General features: G+C 41.6%; 1 protein-coding gene across 1 annotated transcript in view; it reads right to left on the bottom strand.

The window, feature by feature from the left end:
* MYRFL (myelin regulatory factor like) overlaps positions 1-16,918 on the bottom strand; it is a 47,189-nt gene extending 30,271 nt beyond the window's left edge. The window contains exons 1-6 of the mRNA XM_075727527.1: positions 16,873-16,918; positions 9,734-9,824; positions 5,480-5,547; positions 5,130-5,388; positions 3,615-3,706; positions 1,648-1,795 (exon numbers count right to left, since the gene is read on the bottom strand). Of these exons, the coding sequence (XP_075583642.1) occupies positions 1,648-1,795; positions 3,615-3,706; positions 5,130-5,388; positions 5,480-5,547; positions 9,734-9,824; positions 16,873-16,918 (704 nt within the window). The remainder of the gene's footprint in view (positions 1-1,647; positions 1,796-3,614; positions 3,707-5,129; positions 5,389-5,479; positions 5,548-9,733; positions 9,825-16,872) is intronic.
* Between the last annotated feature and the right edge of the window lie 2,623 nt (positions 16,919-19,541).

Raw genomic sequence — 19,541 nt, 5'->3', positions numbered from 1 at the left:
ACTAGAAATACACTTCAAATTCCTCTTTCTATTCAGAATTTGACCCTTCAGACAACATCTTTGCAACCGAGTCCCACCAATCACAATAGTAATGGGGCATGCAGCTAAAAAAGTGCCCAGCAGATACAATGCAGGGCACAATTAATGGTAGAGTAACCTTTTCTAATGAGACTACCTCAGCTAACAGCATTTTGTTGTGAAAGTGAAATAATCAAAAGGTTAAAATACTGGATGAATAAAATGGAAAATAATAATTAACCTGAAAAATGTCCTTAAAGGGGGCACAGAAATTTCAAGGTACAGGACCAATCCATCTACACTAGGCAGTGATAAGCACATGATTCTTGAAGCTAACAGAATACAGGATCACTACTCAGAAAATCTGTGCACTGTGCTGTAATCACAGTGCATCTTGGAACAAAGGCACTGCCATTGACCTCACAAGTAACACGGACTTCCTCTGCAAATAATATCTCAATCCCCTTCCACAGTAATGGTAATGGTACATGTGTTTGGATGCTTTAATGCTCAGCATCACATTGTCTTTGTTGACACAAGCCACCAAGAAACGTGAGCCTGGAACTTCAATTTTAAGTATATGGGAACCAACAAGTAATTGGGTAGCAGCAGGAGAGCAATCTCCCACCATCAGCTCACAGCTCTAATGTAGTCATTGACTGAAAGCAGTAACAGGAATTGGAAGCCACTTCCATTTAGAGTCACAACTCACATCACAGACACAGCTGGAAGTTTCTTGGCCCATCCAGCTCCCAAGAAATAGAAAGGTGTGGACACTGAGCTGTCTGCTCTCTTGTCATGTCAATACCTTAGGAGAAGGGTTGTGTGGGACACAGTAAGATGTGTACTGCCCCTATCATGCTGTGCACAAACAGGGAACATCAGTGTCCAGCAATGACACTCATACACTCCAAACTCCCATGAGTGCTTTAAGCAGGTTGGGCTAGAGGAAAATTGAAATTTACTATGCTATTTAAGTCCTGTGGAGAAAGTGACAAATTGTTTGCACCAATCCTGGGGAATAAACCAGACACTGTAGAAAGGCTAAAAGGGATCTTCCACTAAATACTGGAATGGAGAAAACCAGGGATGTAAAGTGAACTTGGAATGACCTTTGCCAGATCATGTGGAAAAAAAATTATTTTCCATTCTGATTTATACAGGAAAACTCTAAATCTTTGACTAAACAGTTGCACATCATATATATATATGTCTGTAGTTATCAAGACTTAGGTTATATGAGCCCAGAAGTAACACATGTATCTTCTATTTCCATTTTTCTTTAATGTTTTAGGCCACTAGAGGGAAAGGTTCCGTATGCTCAATGTGCTTGACAAAAAAACCAAAAATTAACAGGTATTTTAAGTTAAACTCATTTTTCTTTTGCCCCTAAATCCCTGAAGGGAAATCAGAAAAGCTGGCATGAATTTCGACCAGTGTTTAAAGTTCTGCTGATCTGATACATCTGCAGATTCATATTCCATCATGCCTGCTATACCTCTTTCTCCAGTCTTATTTTCAGTAAGAACAAGGGATGCCAAATGTATCATATATTCCTACAAAACTACCATACCAGCAAAAAAAAACCCCAAGAAAACACTTTTTCCAAGTGCAAACACCAGTGCTTACAGTTTTTCATAATTAGAGTTAAATAAGCTGTTCCACTGAGAAGTTTGATATGGTTGCCATGTTAGAGCTTGACAGCATTTTTCCAAAGCTGCATTCTGTCCATCACTGTCATATTCTTGCACTTCAGCAGCACAGTCCTTAACAGTTGCTGTAGAGAGATAGTGACAATTCAGTTATTACCTTTGTGACTAGCCAAAAATCCTGCATAAACATTTTTATATATTTACATATATATACATACACATAAAGCACAAATATATTGCATATATATTTAAATCTGACTGTCCTTTGCAGTTATTCCAAAAGATTGTGTTATATTCCCTTGCCCTAGAAAATACATTTTTCAGCTTTCCTGATTTGCAAAATATTACACTTCCTATTTTCATTCTCTCCAGAAGGATGGATAGTTTCCTTTGCAGGGCAGGGGGAAGGAAAGCTAAGCATTTTACTGTAAATCTGCAACACTGCAAGAAGCAATTAAGCAAAACAATTATGTTTCCCATTCTCTTTACTACAGGTTTAAACTGAATATACTCCAACTCACTGCAACAGGTACTTCGTCCCAGAGCAGGACGCAGTTTTCCAATAGCAAGCGCATTCGCCACTACATCGGGTTGACTGGTTAATGCTGTCTGACTATACATTATAACATTCTGAAATAGACAGGGTCAACCATAATTCTCTGAGATATTACACATTTTATGAAGACAGAGGAGAATGTGACAAGAGAGACAGATAAATGGAGTGCAGTAAGGACAGAAAAAAATATGTCATTGAGCATATAAAGTAAGATCTGTCCACAGTCAGTGGCAGCACAGTATGACAGACCCTACAGAATCATTTCAGGCCCAAGCTTCATTTGCAATTCCCCACTTCTGACACACAGCAGAGTGAAAATATAAAAAAAAAACCAAAAAAAACCCCCACAGTAAAGAAATTCACACCTCATTTCTAAATGATCCCCATGCCATTTTTACCAATGGCCGTGTTCTTTTTCCAACAGCATGTGCATCAGTGAGATTTTATTAACAGTGGCTCCCAAGGAAAGCATATTTCAAAGCTGTGTCTTTAAGTATTAAAAACAGCAATAGCAATTTTAGCTACAGAAGCGTCTGTTCATCTTCTCTTTCCAGCAGTGGTAGACTTAAAGGACTAGTCACAATCAAGCAACACTGATCAAATAAAAGATACCAAAGGATAAGTAACCTACTAAATCCAGGTGCTACTCATTAAAAGTGTTCTACAAGATTGATTTAATGCTTAAAAATAACTTACTCCAAAGTAGTAACAAGCAAGTTTCAGGTTTTGCACTAACAGACAAAGGTGAAATTCCTCAGATAAACTGCTCATTACAAACTGTTCACTCACAGAGAGCCTCACGCTTCACAGAAGCTGATCCATTTCTGTACATGCCTGATAAGCTTTTCTGTATCAATCAGTATAAGCTTAGCATTTTTATCTTGATAGAACAATGAACTAAATTAATTTGGGGAAGGGGTGGGGAAGAACACACAGCTTTTACCAAGCTCGTGCATGGATACACTTTGTAGAAAAAATATGGAGTTGAGATGATAAAGGGAAAATGCAATCTGTTTGCTCATCCACCACATTAATTCCCGGTTAAGCTGACCCAAGATGGTTTCTTTGCCCAGTCAATTTAGCGCCAAGCAAAGTCAGCAGAGTATGGTATCATCTGTGTACGGCAGGCTCACACATGGAAAAGGGCAGAATATTTTGCCCAGAGAGTCCTCAGGAAACATGAACCTCTAATGCTGCTTCTCTCTTTGCCAAATATAAATAGGTCCTGGTTTTCAAAAACACTGAAAAGGTAAATTCCTCCAAACCTGGTAATGAAGTACAGACTGTTAATACCACTACCGATTCAGAGCCAGCAGGAGCTGTGCTTTCAAAATATTTACTTGCCTATGGTATGAAACATTAAATTTCATCTTCACACAGTTGCTTACCTTGTTTGGAGTCCTGAAACTGGACTGGAAAATCAGTGGCATCTCCCAGTAACTGTGAGAGCTTTCTTTTTTTGCCTGATGCTGCAGAAATACTTTTTTAAAAATACATGTTGCATTACTCATTTGTAAGTATAAATACAGATATTACAGAATCATAACAAGAGAATAGCCAGGTATCTCATTCTAACTGTATTGTCAGGGGGAGGCAAAATTCTGATTTGCCAGGGGGAGGAGATTGCTGTTGGCTTTTTAAAACTGAATCATGCAATTTTTCCTTCCAAAACATAAATTAGTTTATTTTTTTATTTCACATAAATAGAGAAGTTGACATCTTTTTAAAAATTTACACAGTGCACACGTGGCACGGTTTTATTGTCTCCTGACATTTGCTTTAAAATCACAGCTTTATCTTAAATAATTGTACTCCACCAAGCATGAACTCACTTTCCTTCTTACACAGAAAACACTAGGAGCAGTTAAACTAATGTGTTAACGAAGAGATCTCAAGGGGCAACTGATGGGTAACAGTTTTCCCCTTTCCCAGAAACTGAGATTTCAAAAAATGCTCCTTCGCGCAAAGGGAAAAAGCCTGATTCCAAAGGCACAGTAGGTACTCAAACTAAGGTTTCGCCACAAGCAGAAGAAAAGCCCACCCACCACACTGTTATTCTTTTTCTGGGTTTGTTCAAAAGTTCCACATTTGGTTAAGAAGTATTTTGTATCTTAAGTTCCAATAATTAAAGTATTCCCTCAAAAAATAATGTGACTTTGACTAACTAGCACCTTCTACTGGAACACAAACAAATACTGGAAAACAAATAAAGAACACAAATAGCTTCACTGAGAAACCCAGGCACAGCTTCCTTCCCCCACATCACATGTAACACGTAATTGAGCTCTGTACAGAAGAGGAGACAGGGACAGGGCATCTGCAAGCCCAGGACTAATGCTGATGCATTCACATTTCTCTCCCCATAACCAGGGAGGTCCCCCTCTGGCATGCATCAGTCAGTTCATTCTAACTAGGTATCATGGTTGGATGCTTGCGCTAGCCAGTGTATTTTAAATAATTAAGCATCCACAACATACTGTTGGGTGAATATGGCAGATGGTATATGAATACCATTTCACTTGCTTACATAGATATGACAATATAATTTTTTTCCTCTCATACCATTTGTCAGAACACTTACAAGACCCTTATGGACAAATCCCTGCATTAGGTATTGCAAAACACCCGAATGTTTTTATAATCCAGTTATGAAGCACCTGTTAAACCCTCTTTAGCCTTCTAATGTTTTAAAAATTTAAATCCATTCCTACTTCCAAAGAGAACTTCAATCAAGATGTTTAAAGCATCCTCAACCGCAAGCGTCTCGAAAATGTCTGAACACTGCCATCCTGTGGAAAACCCTACACCCATGGGGATTTTACACCCATCTTAACTATGTCTTCTACCACCTCTACTTTTTTTTGTATCTGTCTCATCCTTTGCAATAAAGCTTTATCATTTACCCAGAAATCTGAGATGCATTTGGCTGAAAGTATGAATAATTAAAACCCAAACAGCTTGAGGATGTAGAATTATTCCAAGGAGTCACAGCATTTCCTGTCTTCAGACACCAGCCTTGGGGGATGTTGCAGGGATGCCCGCTGGCACTGGGATCAGAGTAAGTCTCCATAAACCTGCAGGGAAGGTTGCTGGGTGCCACAGCAGATGGGCATGGAAGCGGAGGCTGCAGCCCACTGGGCCACGCAGCGTCATACCATGTGCCTGCAAGAAGTAAACAGACAAAGTATGGAGAAAGAGGAGGAGCTGGAAACTTTCCTACAGGCTTGGAAGAGGCAGAATTCATGTGACCTACTCTGGAGCTGTGGTGGAGAACACGGTTCCGATCCAGAGTCCGGTGGGGAGTCTGGCAACTGGCGTTGCCTAGGGATGAAGAAGAGATTTTCATTTCTACTGGGAGGAGACATGGAGAATGACTACAAAGCAAGGCTGAAAGCAGCTGGAGGCGGACCACCGGACTACTGACAAGGGTCTTCAGTAAGCACTGCTCATTGTGGTCGCTGCCCCTTCTCACAGGAGAATTATCACTTGCGCTTTGTCAGACCATCTCTTGTGGCCCTCCACCTCTCCCCCAAGCAGGGAGGCACTATCCCTGCCAGCTCTTGCCCAAGCCCCCCTCCAGGACCCACTGACTTCAATCCTCCTTCCTTCCCATGAGCTGTTCTTCAGTCACCTCCGGGCACACCAGCAACTCTTCATACGCGGAGCTCACGCAGGCTTTAAACCCATTCTCCCCAGCCTACAGACCTGTAGCATCTTTCTCCGCTAACTGCGGCCATTTTCTTAAGGCCTTCATTTGGCCACAGCGCTCTCAGATGTCAGCAGGTCCCACTTCAGCACCCAACGCACCCGAGGCAGCCCAGGCATGGAGGGGAGCCGGAGCTGCCATGCACTTGCCCAGTTTGAAACAAGAACTTTTACAAGCTGACCAAAAAGATCAGGAAGCTTAACCTGGAGTTTCCACGGCTGACGAGCTACTCTCCCTCTTTTTCAATCCTACACAAATCTTCCAGTTCCCTTCAGAATATGATCTTCTATGCCTAAGTCACAAAAGAATTCAAAATAAAGAGTACTAACAGGTCCATCCCAACAGCCTCCTCAAAGAAAAGCTTCAAAACCAAACCAACCCCCCCCCCCAACCCCCCCCCCCCCCATTCCTCACAGAAGACAAGCCCTTCAGTTACGTTTTAACCCAAACACCGCTGCTGCCCGATTCTAGTGCCCGAGTTTATCACCCGGGAGAATCTCGACGCGTTGCTGACACCTGAATAAATGAATAAATCGTAGAGGTGCTCCGGGCAGGCTCTGGGCAGCGGGGGCCGCAAGGTGGGCTGTGAGGAGGCGGCCACCGCCCGCCGCCGGTCCCCGCCGGCAGCCGCTCGCCCGCCACAGCCTCCGCCAGCCAATCAGCGCCGCCCGCTGCCGGGGAGAGCGGCCGCTCAGGCGGCGAGCGGCGGCGGCTCCGTCCCGTCCCGCTGAGGCGGCGAGCAGCGGCGGTCCCGTCCCGCTGAGGCGGCGGCGGCCCCGTCCCGTCCCGCTCAGGCGGCGAGCGGCTCCTTCCCGCTGAGGCGACGAGCAGCCAGGGTCCCGTCCCGCTGAGGCGGCGAGCGGCGGCGGTCCCGTCCCGTCCCGCTGAGGCGGCGAGCAGCCGGGGTCCCGTCCCGCCGGAGCGGGGCCACCCCGAGGGGACGGCGGGTCGTGAGAGACACCCACGCCAGAGCCCAGGAAAACGAGTAAGGAGCGGGAAGGGGGAGCTCCCCCTCCACCCCCTCACCGGCAGCAGTGAGGAACGGCGGCGACAAGGGGAGTAGGAAGGCGGGAGAAGGGCTTGGTTTAAACTGAGCCTCGAAAGGCCGGGGCGGGTGGAAGGAAGGAAGGCTGTTTCCCTGATTGTTTATAGTCTCTTTTTCTCAATACATGAGTAACAAATTAAAAAAAAAAATGGGTAACAAAGTAAAAATTTCTTGAGTCTAGGCTCTCTTGCCCCTGACAAAGGGTGCTCATGAAGTGCAGGTCCCTGCAGCACCCCATGTAGGACGGTCATCCAACAGCTTCCATGCCACCTGCCTGCTGAGTAACACCATGAGGTGCCAAATTCAGGCAGAGCCGGGCTGCTTTCCTCTGTGTAGAGCTACCTAAGCAAGAGACTCATCTCCCAGTTCATGTACTACGAATTGGAGAGCAGGGCCACCTCCACAGCAGCTCAGGGCAAGGTCCCAGCATAGCACAGCACCTTCAGACCCCTGGTAGGAGTGTTACGGGGAGCCGGTGCAGCGGTATGGGGACTAGAAAATGGGAAGGCAGTTACGCTCAGACAGTCATTACGAGAGCCAGGGACTGGAGGCATGACAGGAATTCCTGGCTGGGAACCAAGAAATTCCATGTGATCCATAGCCACCTCTGACAAACCCCATAGCCAAGCAGGAGAGATTTATGCCCCTGTTTGGAGAGGTCATCATGGAAAGCCAAAAAACTTAAGCATGCTCTGTGATTTTTAATGTTAACTGTTTTGTGTTACTCAAACAGGTAAATTTCTGAAAACATGACCTCTTCTGATTCCTTTATAAAGAACTTCAGGCATGCTGCTCTGTACAAGAACATGCCAGCCTATATTTCACTATGCAGCTTTCTCCTGATTTTCAGGCAGGAAGTGAGCGTTTCCTTGTGTGCAGCTGACACTAGGAGCTTTGCTCTCAACTTGTCTCCAACAGCTCAGCCCATTCACATGCCTGAGGTTTGAAAGAAGGTTCTTGATTATTTATTCTTTGGTACATATATTTGAATATATTGTATTATATCTCCCTGTGATACTCTGTTTTGCTTTTACACTTACAGTGTTTCTCCTATCAGACACTGTGTAAAGGATTACTCTCTTAGAGTGAGACCTGGAACTACACCATAGTTTAAGGTAGGACAAGTCCTCTGTGAGTAGCTCTCAGCAACAAGCAGGTGTTCTCACACTGTGTAGCAAAACCACTTCATTCCTTCTGCACTGAAAATAGGAGCATCCTAAGTCACAGCAGACCACTACAGAGAGGCTATGTCTCCTGTCAGTTAAGGACACAGGTCTGTCACATCTCCTATTTTATTTCAAGTTTTTCTGTCCTTCATGGTGGTGCTTTCAAAGCAGCTTAAGGCAGAGAAAATCCTATGCCATCTCGCTGCCATTTAAAGGCACTACAGAGGGTTCCTTTATTACATTAGGACACTTCCAGATGCACCCAAGACCTTGGTGGTAACAGCACCCTTTTCATTGCATTCTGTATTGCACCTGCCATTATGTTGATCTGCATTTTATATATGTATGGAGGCTTTTAATATTTTTCTCCTTTGACACGCTTTGGCAAGTTTCTTTACGAGATCCTATTCTGTTTATGCACAAATAGTCTTCAATACAGTCATATACTTCATAATTTTACTTTTAGAGATTTAATGATTCAGTAAATGTTCTTAATCCTATAAATAATGAAGTATTACTGTAGTATCAGCATAAAATCCTGCTGAGCCTCCAAATTTTCTTGCATGTAAATACTTAGTAGCACTGCAACTAGAATAACATACCAAAGCTATAGCATATATATATATAAAAAATTCTATTTTTGCTGTTTTGTATATAAAAGCAAAAGAATAACATTTAAGTTGTCATACAGGAGTTCAATAATCTGTTTAACCTGACAGATGTTGAGTTACTCTGAAAATAAAGGTTATGTATATTTATATACAACCTCTTCATTCTTCTTTACTTTTATGGCATGGGCGGAGAGGGAATCAATTCATTATTCATGATTTAGAGCAGGTAGAAACCTATTTAGCCTACTGTAAGTAAATATGTGTACTGCCGAGTTGTGTCTGGAATGAAAAATCCTGGGTTTAATTATTTTTAAAACATCCCTTCTTATTCTGCTTCTTGGCAAGTGCAAGAGTCAGCCCAGTAATAATATTTTGCATTGAACAACGGTCATCTGATAGTTGTCTAGATGAAAGATTTGGGTTTGAAGTCTTTGATAGATCTGTGCTGCATAACTTTCTACCCTTGACCCTGACCCTTTGCATTATGTATCCTTTGTATCTCTTAAAGTTAGCCTCAGAAGAGATTAATGGGCAGCTTCACTGTTCTGAACGAAGGATTAGGATGAAAACAGTAGCCCTGCTTCTCTCAAACTGGGAGGTTTACATTATTCTCAATTTATTATACATTAGCCTCACTTCTATCACTTATTCCGTACATAAACACTAAACTAGCACTTACAGGAATATTAAAAGAACAGCTTTGCATTTAATGCCACAGTTAGCATAACAGTTGTGAATTATCCCAGACTTCATTATCATTTATTCTGTTAACTACAAGACGACCATATTTCCATTACTGTCCGTAACTGATTTTTCCAAGTCTTCTTATACAGCTTCAAGCAATGATATCAAGAGAGCCACAATCCTTTTGAAACTCAGATTTCAGGTCTGACTGTGGCATTCAGATTTTATCATGGCACTAATGAAAACAGTTTAAGAGATGTTGCTAAGAAGAAGTACATGTTGCTGTAATACTTACAAAGTTCCAAACTCTACATCACTACTGATGAATTCTTCCAACATACTTGTATCCACCATGGGATTCTCCAAGGCTCCATGGATATCTTGCCCTAAAATTAAAAATGGCAAAAAACCAGTAATTACAAGAGTGGAATTTGGAGGGAGTCGTCAGTACTTCAGACTGAGTAATGCTGCCCACTCTTCTACTCAAATTAAAACCAAATCCATCCTGTCTTGTGTGTAATGGATGGGTTATGCTTCTGGTTTTAGTCACTCTGGGAGAAAGGATGGTGGGAAATACAGAGTAAAAGGATGCGCAGGGAAAGATGAAGATGACACAGCAGCACCAGGCAAACACCAGTTCACGCATGTCATTAAGGCTTCACTAAATTACCACAGCAAGAGGATGAAGGGCCCCAGTTTGCAGCTGGAAAAAGGGGTTCTGAAGAGAACTTCATAGTCTTTTACATTGGAATCAAGACAGGTGATTGGGTCAAAGCTCAGACATTGTCTCACACAGATCCACTTTCTGCATTGGTACTGCAAATGAGTTTCTGAAACACTCAGTTTAAAAATTCACCAACCTGAGCTTAAAGCAAAAACAAAGATTTAGAAATATTTGATTGGTGGCTTCCTGTTATTTTCCTAAAAAAACCAGCCCACTAACACATTAAATGTATAAATGAGTAGAAAGGTTCAGTACTTTGTCCTTTGTTGCTTGGTAACTGAAGGCTGTAAACAGATTTTATGATTATAAAGTGTCCGGAATTCATGACAACTTTTGTAGAAAGTCAGCCGGAACTCTCTAAAAAAACCAAACAAACAGAACTACTTTGTCAGCTCCCCACCTCTCCAGCAAACCTTCCATAAATATGGGTGCGGCCAGTCAGAAAGCAAACAAGACAAGGACACTGAAGTTACTGCTCTCTCCAGCGAGGCACAGGAGAGTGTGTGGCTGCGTCCCACTGCTACACAAGATAAAATGGACTAGCCTATAAACCCAGAGCTGCGTGGCTCAGCCCCAAGTGGCTGACACCATTTCCCCTCAGCTCAGCTCTGTGGCAGAGTGGGAGAACACAAAAAGTTAATGACTGTCACTAAGCACAGGAGCAGTAACTGCCTTTGGTGCTTTTCCTGTCTGCTCGCTGAACGTCTCGCAGATGTGTGCATGGTAAGAAGTCCTACCATAAAATTTCTTCTGTTTTTTTCCCCCGATGTCTCTGTCTGACATGGTTCCTTCTTGATCTAGTGTTTAGCCATTACTTAACTGCAAGCAGCATCTAAAAATCCACTTGCACCACCTTGCACAAGAATTCCCTCATGTCTGGCTTAATACATAAATTCACATTACTAATAATCATCTCCTAAATTGCTTTGTGATCACAGATTAATCTAGGCATCATTTACTTATCACTGCTGCAGACTTAATTTTGGCTGCCTTTCACTGTGAGGTAGCAACTTGCAGATGCGCTACTGATAGATCCTTGCATCCCAACATACTGGCATTGTATACAAACCCGTCGTCCGCACATCAGGACAGGTTCAATAGGTGCAGCATACTTAGTTGCCTCAGCAAAATTGTAACATGGAAAGTCCTGAAGTAGCAGTGAACAAAGTACTTTGCAAAACCAGCTTGAGAGTACAAAAGAGCCTGGCTTTCTTCAGCAGCCTTCCTCAAAATTGTTGGATTCTCATCTTTTCATCTTCATGTCTGAATTCAGGATATATTCCCTCCCCCGCCCCCACTTAAATCTCGAACACTTCTCCTTTTGCTAATGTAGTCCACAGGAAAATGATTCAGTCACCATCTCCTCCTTTTACCCACTTGTTCCTCCTGTTCAAATTGCCTGGTCCTCATACAGGGTGCAATAATTTTGTTACTAACATGAGGCTAGAGGTCAGATACAAACTGGTTTTCCTGTACCACAAGACCAAGAAATCCTTATTTTGACCAAGGTCAGAGACAAGCTCTTTTGAAGTACAGCTATGAATCAAACAAGGATAGGGCCTTTAATATGGGCATCCCACAGTCCAGAGATTGGCTCTGTTGCTAAGTGATGACAACAGCAGTATGTGTCATCCCCTCTTAATCTGTCCACTTTAAATAAACAGTTAAATAGCTAGGAGAAGGAAGGAATAAGTAATTCTGTGCTGGGAGAGGAAGGAAGTGCACAAGGAAGAAGAGAGGCCACCACTAATGAAAGTTTGCAATACAGGTGCACCAGTATATTTGGCTGCTCTGTAGAGCTTTATTCTTTCTTTCTGAATGTACTTTCCAGGTCAGTGGCTTCATGTGCTTGCACTGGCGTCTGTTTCAGCAGAGGAGGAGCTGCTGGATCATAGGCAAATTTATTTAAAATGGTGGCATCCATTTCACATGCATTTGATCACAGTAAGTACCTAACAGATGCGGGTAGTATGCAAGCCAGTCGCTCACCTGGACATTAGGTGGCTGCAGGAGTGGAGAACCATGTGTATGTGGCAGGACAAGGCCTGCTGAGAGGCCCCTGTGAACATGCAGCTTCCTGCACAGAAACGTGTGCCTGGCTACGAGCTGCCGGAGGATATGCGGAGTCAGCAGCCTTTATCAGCTTGCGCTTGGGGATCTCTGCTCCCAGTCCACACTCCACATCGCAGTGTGCCCAGACATCTCTTGGGAAGAGTCTGCACTGGGTGACAACATTCAAGTTGAGTGTCACTGCACAGAGGATTGCCAGCTACCCAAGAAACTGATGAAGGGCCAAGACAGCAACTGGGGTTTCATACATGGTTGCAGAACAGCGACTGCAGCCATAGGCAGCATATAATGCTATTTTTCCCATTTCTCCATAAGCTTTATATTCTGTTGTTATTGCTCCTTCAATCTGAAGCCTAAAACCTGTCAGTTCTACCACTGGCTTCAGTTTCCCTGTCCATTCTCGCCTGGCCTGTCCCTATTCCCAGCCCAGGCCCCCAAGGAGTAGTCCAAACTCCAGCCTCCTAATCTGACAGTTGCTCGCTTCATCCCTCTCTTTGGCAGACATCCCCTCCTTTCCTCCAACCATGAGGCTCATCACCTGGCTCCTCAGCTTCACTTTATACTCCTGTAGCCATCAGCCTCAATCCCTGAATTACCTGCTTTGATTAATTCTCCCCAACATTTCCATGTAGTGCGTTACATATGACTGCATTTAAATCAGCTGCCTCCTTTTCAATAGTATTAAAGTGAAGGGGGACAGAGAACCGGAAATTCCTTGCAGTAAGTTTTATGCCTTTCCCAGAGCAGCTATTTCAGAGAAAGTCACACACTGTTCTGAATTTGGCTTGAACCACAGCCATCACTTTCCAAAGGAGTACCCAAATAACCAGGCTATCAGGGTGCTCTTTCTGCAAACATAAATTCAGTCCATAACTAATAAAATATTCTGTCGAACTTCTAGTATTGACTAAAAATCAATACTAAACTGATCATTTCCTGACATTAAAAGAGGATCCCAGGAAGTTCCCAGCCAAGTCCAGCTATTTGTAGTAAGAGCATCAGCTAGTCTATACAGGGAACAATCCTTAAATACAGCTTGAGATGTAAAAACGGCACACAGAATATGGTCAGTGCTCAGCAAGACCTGCTTGCTTAAAGAACAAATTCATAATGTTTGCTACAAACCCTTGCAACTTGAGGGAAATGTTTCTGCTTGAGAATTATTAACTGATTTTCATCTGAAGATACTTTACCACTAAAACAGGCCTCAGCACTTTATGAGCTCTACTATATGGGCTCGGTGAAAAGTCCAGCTGAACTTACATTGACTTACACAAAGGTAAGTATTACTTACGGGGCTGATTGTTCCTTACCTTCTTTCATGCTAAAGGACTCCCGAGTACCCATCACTATTTAAATTGCTCAAGATAGTCCAGTTCATCTTGACTGGAACAGACCCGGAGTCATTGATAAAAGCTGCTTGGGCCAGCAGAGCCATGGACATGAACCTCAGGCACACGGCAGCAACAAAGAGGAAAGGGTTAAGGACAGAACAGCGACAGTCTAGGCTATTCAACATCAGGAAGACCTGTAACCCCAAGTGGTAAAGAGTGAGCTTGTGTCAAAATAGATGGCTTTGCCCAAAGTAACATTTTCCAGAGAAACAAATCTTACCGTTAATATTTTAAATTTCTCATTTAATCTTTTATTCCTGTTTCAATCTCTCATCCTCAAATGGTATGAGACACTTCTGGGTTTTAAGCGTTTTGTGTTTAATGGCATGTGTGTTCTGTGGCTTAATTTGTTTACCAAGAGCCCTAAACTATATTCAGTGTTAACCCATGCAGGAGCAGGGGTATACAGAGAGGTGGTGATTCCACTAAGAGATTTCTTTAGATCACACACATTTCAGACACCCGAATGTATCTTCCAACAACCGGGAGAGAAAAAAGAGAAAAAAAAAGAGAAAACAGTTTAACAGTGTAACTAGGTTGGCCTTCATTCAGTTTCTCAGCCCACTGATAATGTCAGCAAGAATAGATTGCTCTGCTACACACGGACAGGCACGAGAGCTAATCAGGAGCTCTGACCTTCCCCTGACAAATAGAAAGTTACTGATTAAAAAACCCAAGTATTTTCATTAAAAAGTATTAATTTCAACAGAAGCCATAGGAAAAACTGTTCAAAGATTAAATCTCTAGTATGGGAGGAGTGACATGGGACAGAAAAAAAGAAAAGAACTTCCCAGAACAGCCACATGACAAGAGAAAAGCCATTTACTCTTGAGAAAAAGCCAAGGTCAAATCCCAGAGTCATATCTAATCTAAGAGGTCTATTGACTACTGAAAGTAGTGATCAACAGGAAAACAAACATTATCTCTTTTGCCTTGAAAAAAACCTCCTTTTTCAGACTGTCCCCTAATACTGCAAATGTGAGTTTATCTTACTAATGAGTGTCAAAACAAATATGCACTGTAAGGAGCCAAAGCAACAGGGAAAATGAGATCCTTTTTGCTCATAAAGTTCAAATAATCTTACAAAACCGATCTATGAATGTGCTGAGTTACCCAGCTGATGCATTTGGAAGTCAAAACTGAACCACTGACGAAGGAGAGAGACTTCTTCAGTGGCGGCATTCTCCACTTGATATTGCAGGACTCAGCTTTTTTTGAAGCCTTGAAAGACAATGTTCTAGCCCTGCTGTGACTAATCTCAGAGGCCACCAAGTTAGAACTAGCAGTTTATTGCTCTTGCCTCATGAGGTGGCATAAAGCCAACCCACAAGCCGTAGTGCTAAGCTGGAGAGAGGCCATCAGTTAAAGTTGGCCTTTCATTCAATGCAGCTAACCCCTGCTTGAAGAGTGCAAACCCTGCTTTAAATCAGCTTGCTCCATTTTCAGACTTGCCTATGGTTTAACAGCAAGAGGAGCCTAGCTACTACATGCTGAATGATTAGCTCTTGTAGCCTTGACACGTATCTAATCTCAGTCTCCAGATAATGAAATTGAGCCATCTAACAGCATCCCTGCACACTGCATTGCGCTAGCAGACCTTTGTCATATGCTAGCACTACACAGCAGAACCACACATTACTGAAGGAACGTAACCTCCTAAGATGTTTCTTTTTCCTGCAATTAAATGGAATTGACAGGGCTTCTCCCCCTCATGCTGGCCCAGACAGATGTTCTACCAAACTACCTTCTAAAAAGAGTTAAATTAGTAATTCTAGAATTACAGTTAGTAATTCTAAAGAGCTCATACAGCTAAAATACCTGAGATATCTTCCCAGGTATCATTGTCACAAAAGCCAACAGAACCTAGCCCAAACTCCCTAGAGAGTCCTGTTTTCCAAGTCAGTTCCTAAAAACTTGATAATGAGATTTTTTTTTTATATAATTTGTGTCCAACACTATTTTAAGTATTTAACAGCCATACAGTGCAGTACTTGAACAAACAGCTTGATAAAAATAAACATCTTGCTGAAAGCAAAGCCAAGGAAGTTTGTTAGCTTTTGATCTCCATGACTTAAAGTGAACTTAAGAAACATGGTACGAATTCCCTAACATCTGTAAACAACACATCTGCTGGCTAGCAACCCTAGATTGTGGTTCACTGATTAAAATTTCTTGGCTTAAATACATTTTCTTGATCAATGCTAGAGAATCTTTAATTTCCTAGTTTGAAATCAAAACTCAAAAGTTAGAGTTGCCATCTCTCACCTAGGCCAGAGTGCCAGGGAGAAGGGGAAAACAACAAAAAAAAAAACTTATTTAGCATAACAAATTAAATGCAGGGAAACAAAAATTGTCCATGTTATCCAAAACAGAAAAGATAGTTTTCCATGTTACTCTGAGATCAGTATCACGTGAATACCTGCACAGCTAATAGAAGGAAAACAAATGCAGAAAGAGAAGCTTGGAAGTGGATGGTTAATATATATATTTAAAAAAAAAAAAAAAGGCAAAGTGTAAATTGAAAGAAGGGGAAAGAAAAGATTTAGTAAAATAGTAAAAAAATACGAAAGTCTTTGAACAGCCATTTTGAATCACATGATGGCAGGGTCTGAGAAATGCTGTTTGATTGCAGGATCTATTAGAAAGTAAATTTTGTGGTAAGGGAAAGGCAGGAAACTAATGGGACTTTACTTGAATGTGAGATGTCTTGGGGAAAAAGGCAGAAGGACAGATCCCAGCCAAAAGACAAAAAAAAAAAAAATCTGAGTTTAACTTCTCAGAAGGATCCTGAGGATACTGCCACAGTTACCATTTTACCAATTATAATCAGGTTGTTTCAGAATGTTAGTAGAAAGAAAACGCTCTTTAACCTGGCATGGTACAATAGAGCAAGGAGGGAGTTCTCTAACCTCATGAAAACCTCTAAGATTTCAGAAGTGATAAATTGCAAGGAAACCTCAGCTACTTCCCGGTTTTTCTTCCTGGCAGTTACCACGGCAGTACTGCAGGCACTGCTGGGTCCACCTTCCCGTTGTTCTTCTGGCCGAAGTACAAAGAAAAAGCCACTGCAGTGCATCTGTACCATTTGTACTATTTCACTCTGGTATCGCCTTACACGATAGCTTCGTGTAAACGGAGCTTTGAGGTTGGGGGCTCTTTTTCCTCTTCAGTTAACCCCAAACAATTACTGTATTTTTTGCTGCCACCAGAAATTGTTAAGATTCTCTCTTAAAACTTGACTCTTACCTTCAAAGAACTGCTGCAAGGCCTCATTTTCTCCCACCACATCCATGAAAAGCCAGTAGAAGTGTTTTGCCTTCCTACTGCTTGAAGAGTCCCACTGAGAAAAAGACACCGTCTCTCTTCCAGATGATCATGAACGTGCCAAGGAACATGTAATGTTTTTGTCGGAGGTTTCAATGACTTTGTCCCAGCTGATTTCATTCCTTCATAACTAGAGCCAGGGCTGTACTTAAACTCTGCTACACGTAAAGGAGAATATGACAAGGCTTCTGAGGCAGGATGAAGGTGATGTGCGTTCTTCCGTTCAGTATGTCTAACGCTCTTGTTTTAAGGACCTTTGGTCCCAGTACTAACTATGATTACACATGCGCAAAAAATGCAGCAATAAAAATTACTTATCTTGTCTCTGTACTTTCACACAGGTGATGTAATTAATACTACTGATGAAAGCAATAGTAATCAAAAAGGCAAGAGCAAAGCCATCACCAGTTTCACCATATGCACTATCCCATTTAAGCAGCTGAGCGTCAGACTATCCAACTACTCTAAAAAAAAACTGTATCACACAGCAATTTGATTACAGGGAAGCCGAACTTCTATATTATTAACAAAACAAAATCACAGATTAAACTGTTTGTCTAAGGTAACATTGAAAAACACATATGCAAAAACTGAACATTGAACAAAGGTCTTTTAAGGCTAGTAGCAAACCCTATTTCACTTTCTTTAAATTGATCTTTGTACACTGAAAATTGCCCCTGTTCCATCACCCCTAAGCAAACAGGAGAAAAATATTCAGACATTTTGAGAAGGCATCTGTAAGAAGCATTTGGTTGTGAATAAAGGCTTCAATGGAGTCAAGAAGTCTGGAATAAGACCATTTTCTGAAAGAGTTATATGCACCAGACAAGTAACTGTTGCGCAATTTTTACATGCTCCAGATGCTCACAGTGACACAGGTTTCTCATGATAGGCAGCTTATGTTAAAAATAAGAATTTGAGGGAAGGGACTTGAAGACAGAAGCAAGCCGATCAGTATTTACGAGACATTGATGTAATCAAGTCAAACAGTCATCACCACCGAGATACATTGGGTACATCTTTGTAGTCCCTAGTATGAGAAAATCACCTCAGTGTAATAAACTTTAGATACGATTTGTGTAGAAAGGACCCCTTCTCTCTGCTTGAATGAGCAGCACTTGTAAAGGATTATTAAGTCAGAATAGCAGCAGCTACCAGCTATTATTTAACTACTGTTAGCTAATCCTAGAAATGGTTTGATTTCATTATGTAAACTAAGGATTAACACTCATTTAGGAAGCATTTATGAGCCTAACATAAAACACAGTACCAACAAATACAGTTTGTTTTCTAGGAATGAGTAAAACCAGACTTCCTTAGCATTACTGAAAGAATAAACAACCCTTTAACAATTTAAGGTAGAATTCTTCCAGCTTTCTACAATAAGAAGTAGTATCCAGTGATAGGAGATTAATAAAAATATTTCATCAATACTGAAATAGCCAAGGCTGGACATACTCCATTACTTGTAAAATACTTAGGTTCAGTTGTTTGTTTTAATCTCAACATTGAAATGCCTGGTCAAGGCCAATGCTTGCAAAGTGTTTTCAGGCACATACACATGCAAGCAACACAAGTACGGTATTAAATTTCACTGCTCATTCTATTTACTTTTGTAAAAACAGAACAGTGCAGTAAGGCAGTGATGAATAGTGTTGGTTTTGTTCGGCATCAAACAAAAGAAATCTGTATCCACTGAGATGCTTCTTGTTAAAGAACCAACTTACATAAACTTAAACTTGCCTTTACTTCTAATGTTTGTCAGTTTACCTGCCAATCCTTTAATCTTATCTGTAATTGTTAAACAGCTGTCATCATCAAGACCTGGTGTTTATCCAAAAGGGCTTTTACATAGCAAGTCTAGTACATACCCACAGCTATGTCCATTGTAACCTAATCAACTGTCTGCTTCCAGCTTCGACTATGTCCAGGGAAAAAGGACCACTTGAACTTGAAGTGCCCAAGAAGCACTTCAACAGAAAAAAGCATCTTCCTTAAGAAGCCATGATCCTGTTTTGGGTTCTCTTTGTAGCAAACTGCATGTGTGAAGAAACCAATAACATTACACAGAAATTACCATCAACATGTTAGAGAAATCACATAATGGATACTTTCCAGTTTCAAGGACAGCTGTGGGAAATTAATGTATAAAAATTCGAAACTGGAAATCCCCAAAAAAGCCGGGGGGGGGGGGGATCATTTAAAGGAATGAAAAAATTCTAATGAAAGAAAACTAGAGGGGAAGAGAAAGTTTTTAGCAGTCAGATAGGGGTCAGGACAGATTTCTAACCAAAGAGTGACCAAGGTAATTTTACTGTTCCGTGATGTTTGAAAAACACCCTACTTTAGAGAGAAGATACCCAGATTTATTACACTGTTGAGTCTTCACTGTGTATGTTTCTCTTCTTACATTGATTTAAAAATGAAAAATATAGGAAAGCAGCACTTCAAATAATTCCAGGTTCTCCTATTTGTCTGTTATCTGTACTGGCATACATGCATAGAGAGATACATACAAGTATCTAAACATTACAATGAAGAAAATGTCAGGCATTTATTCCCTCTTCATAAAATCATCTCAGTTTTACATT

The sequence above is a fragment of the Pelecanus crispus genome, chromosome 1 (assembly GCF_030463565.1).
Source record: "Pelecanus crispus isolate bPelCri1 chromosome 1, bPelCri1.pri, whole genome shotgun sequence".
Classification (NCBI taxonomy): Eukaryota; Metazoa; Chordata; class Aves; order Pelecaniformes; family Pelecanidae; genus Pelecanus; species Pelecanus crispus.
The sequence above is the reverse complement of the archived record's forward strand: the minus strand, read 5'-3'. Positions and strand labels throughout refer to the sequence as shown.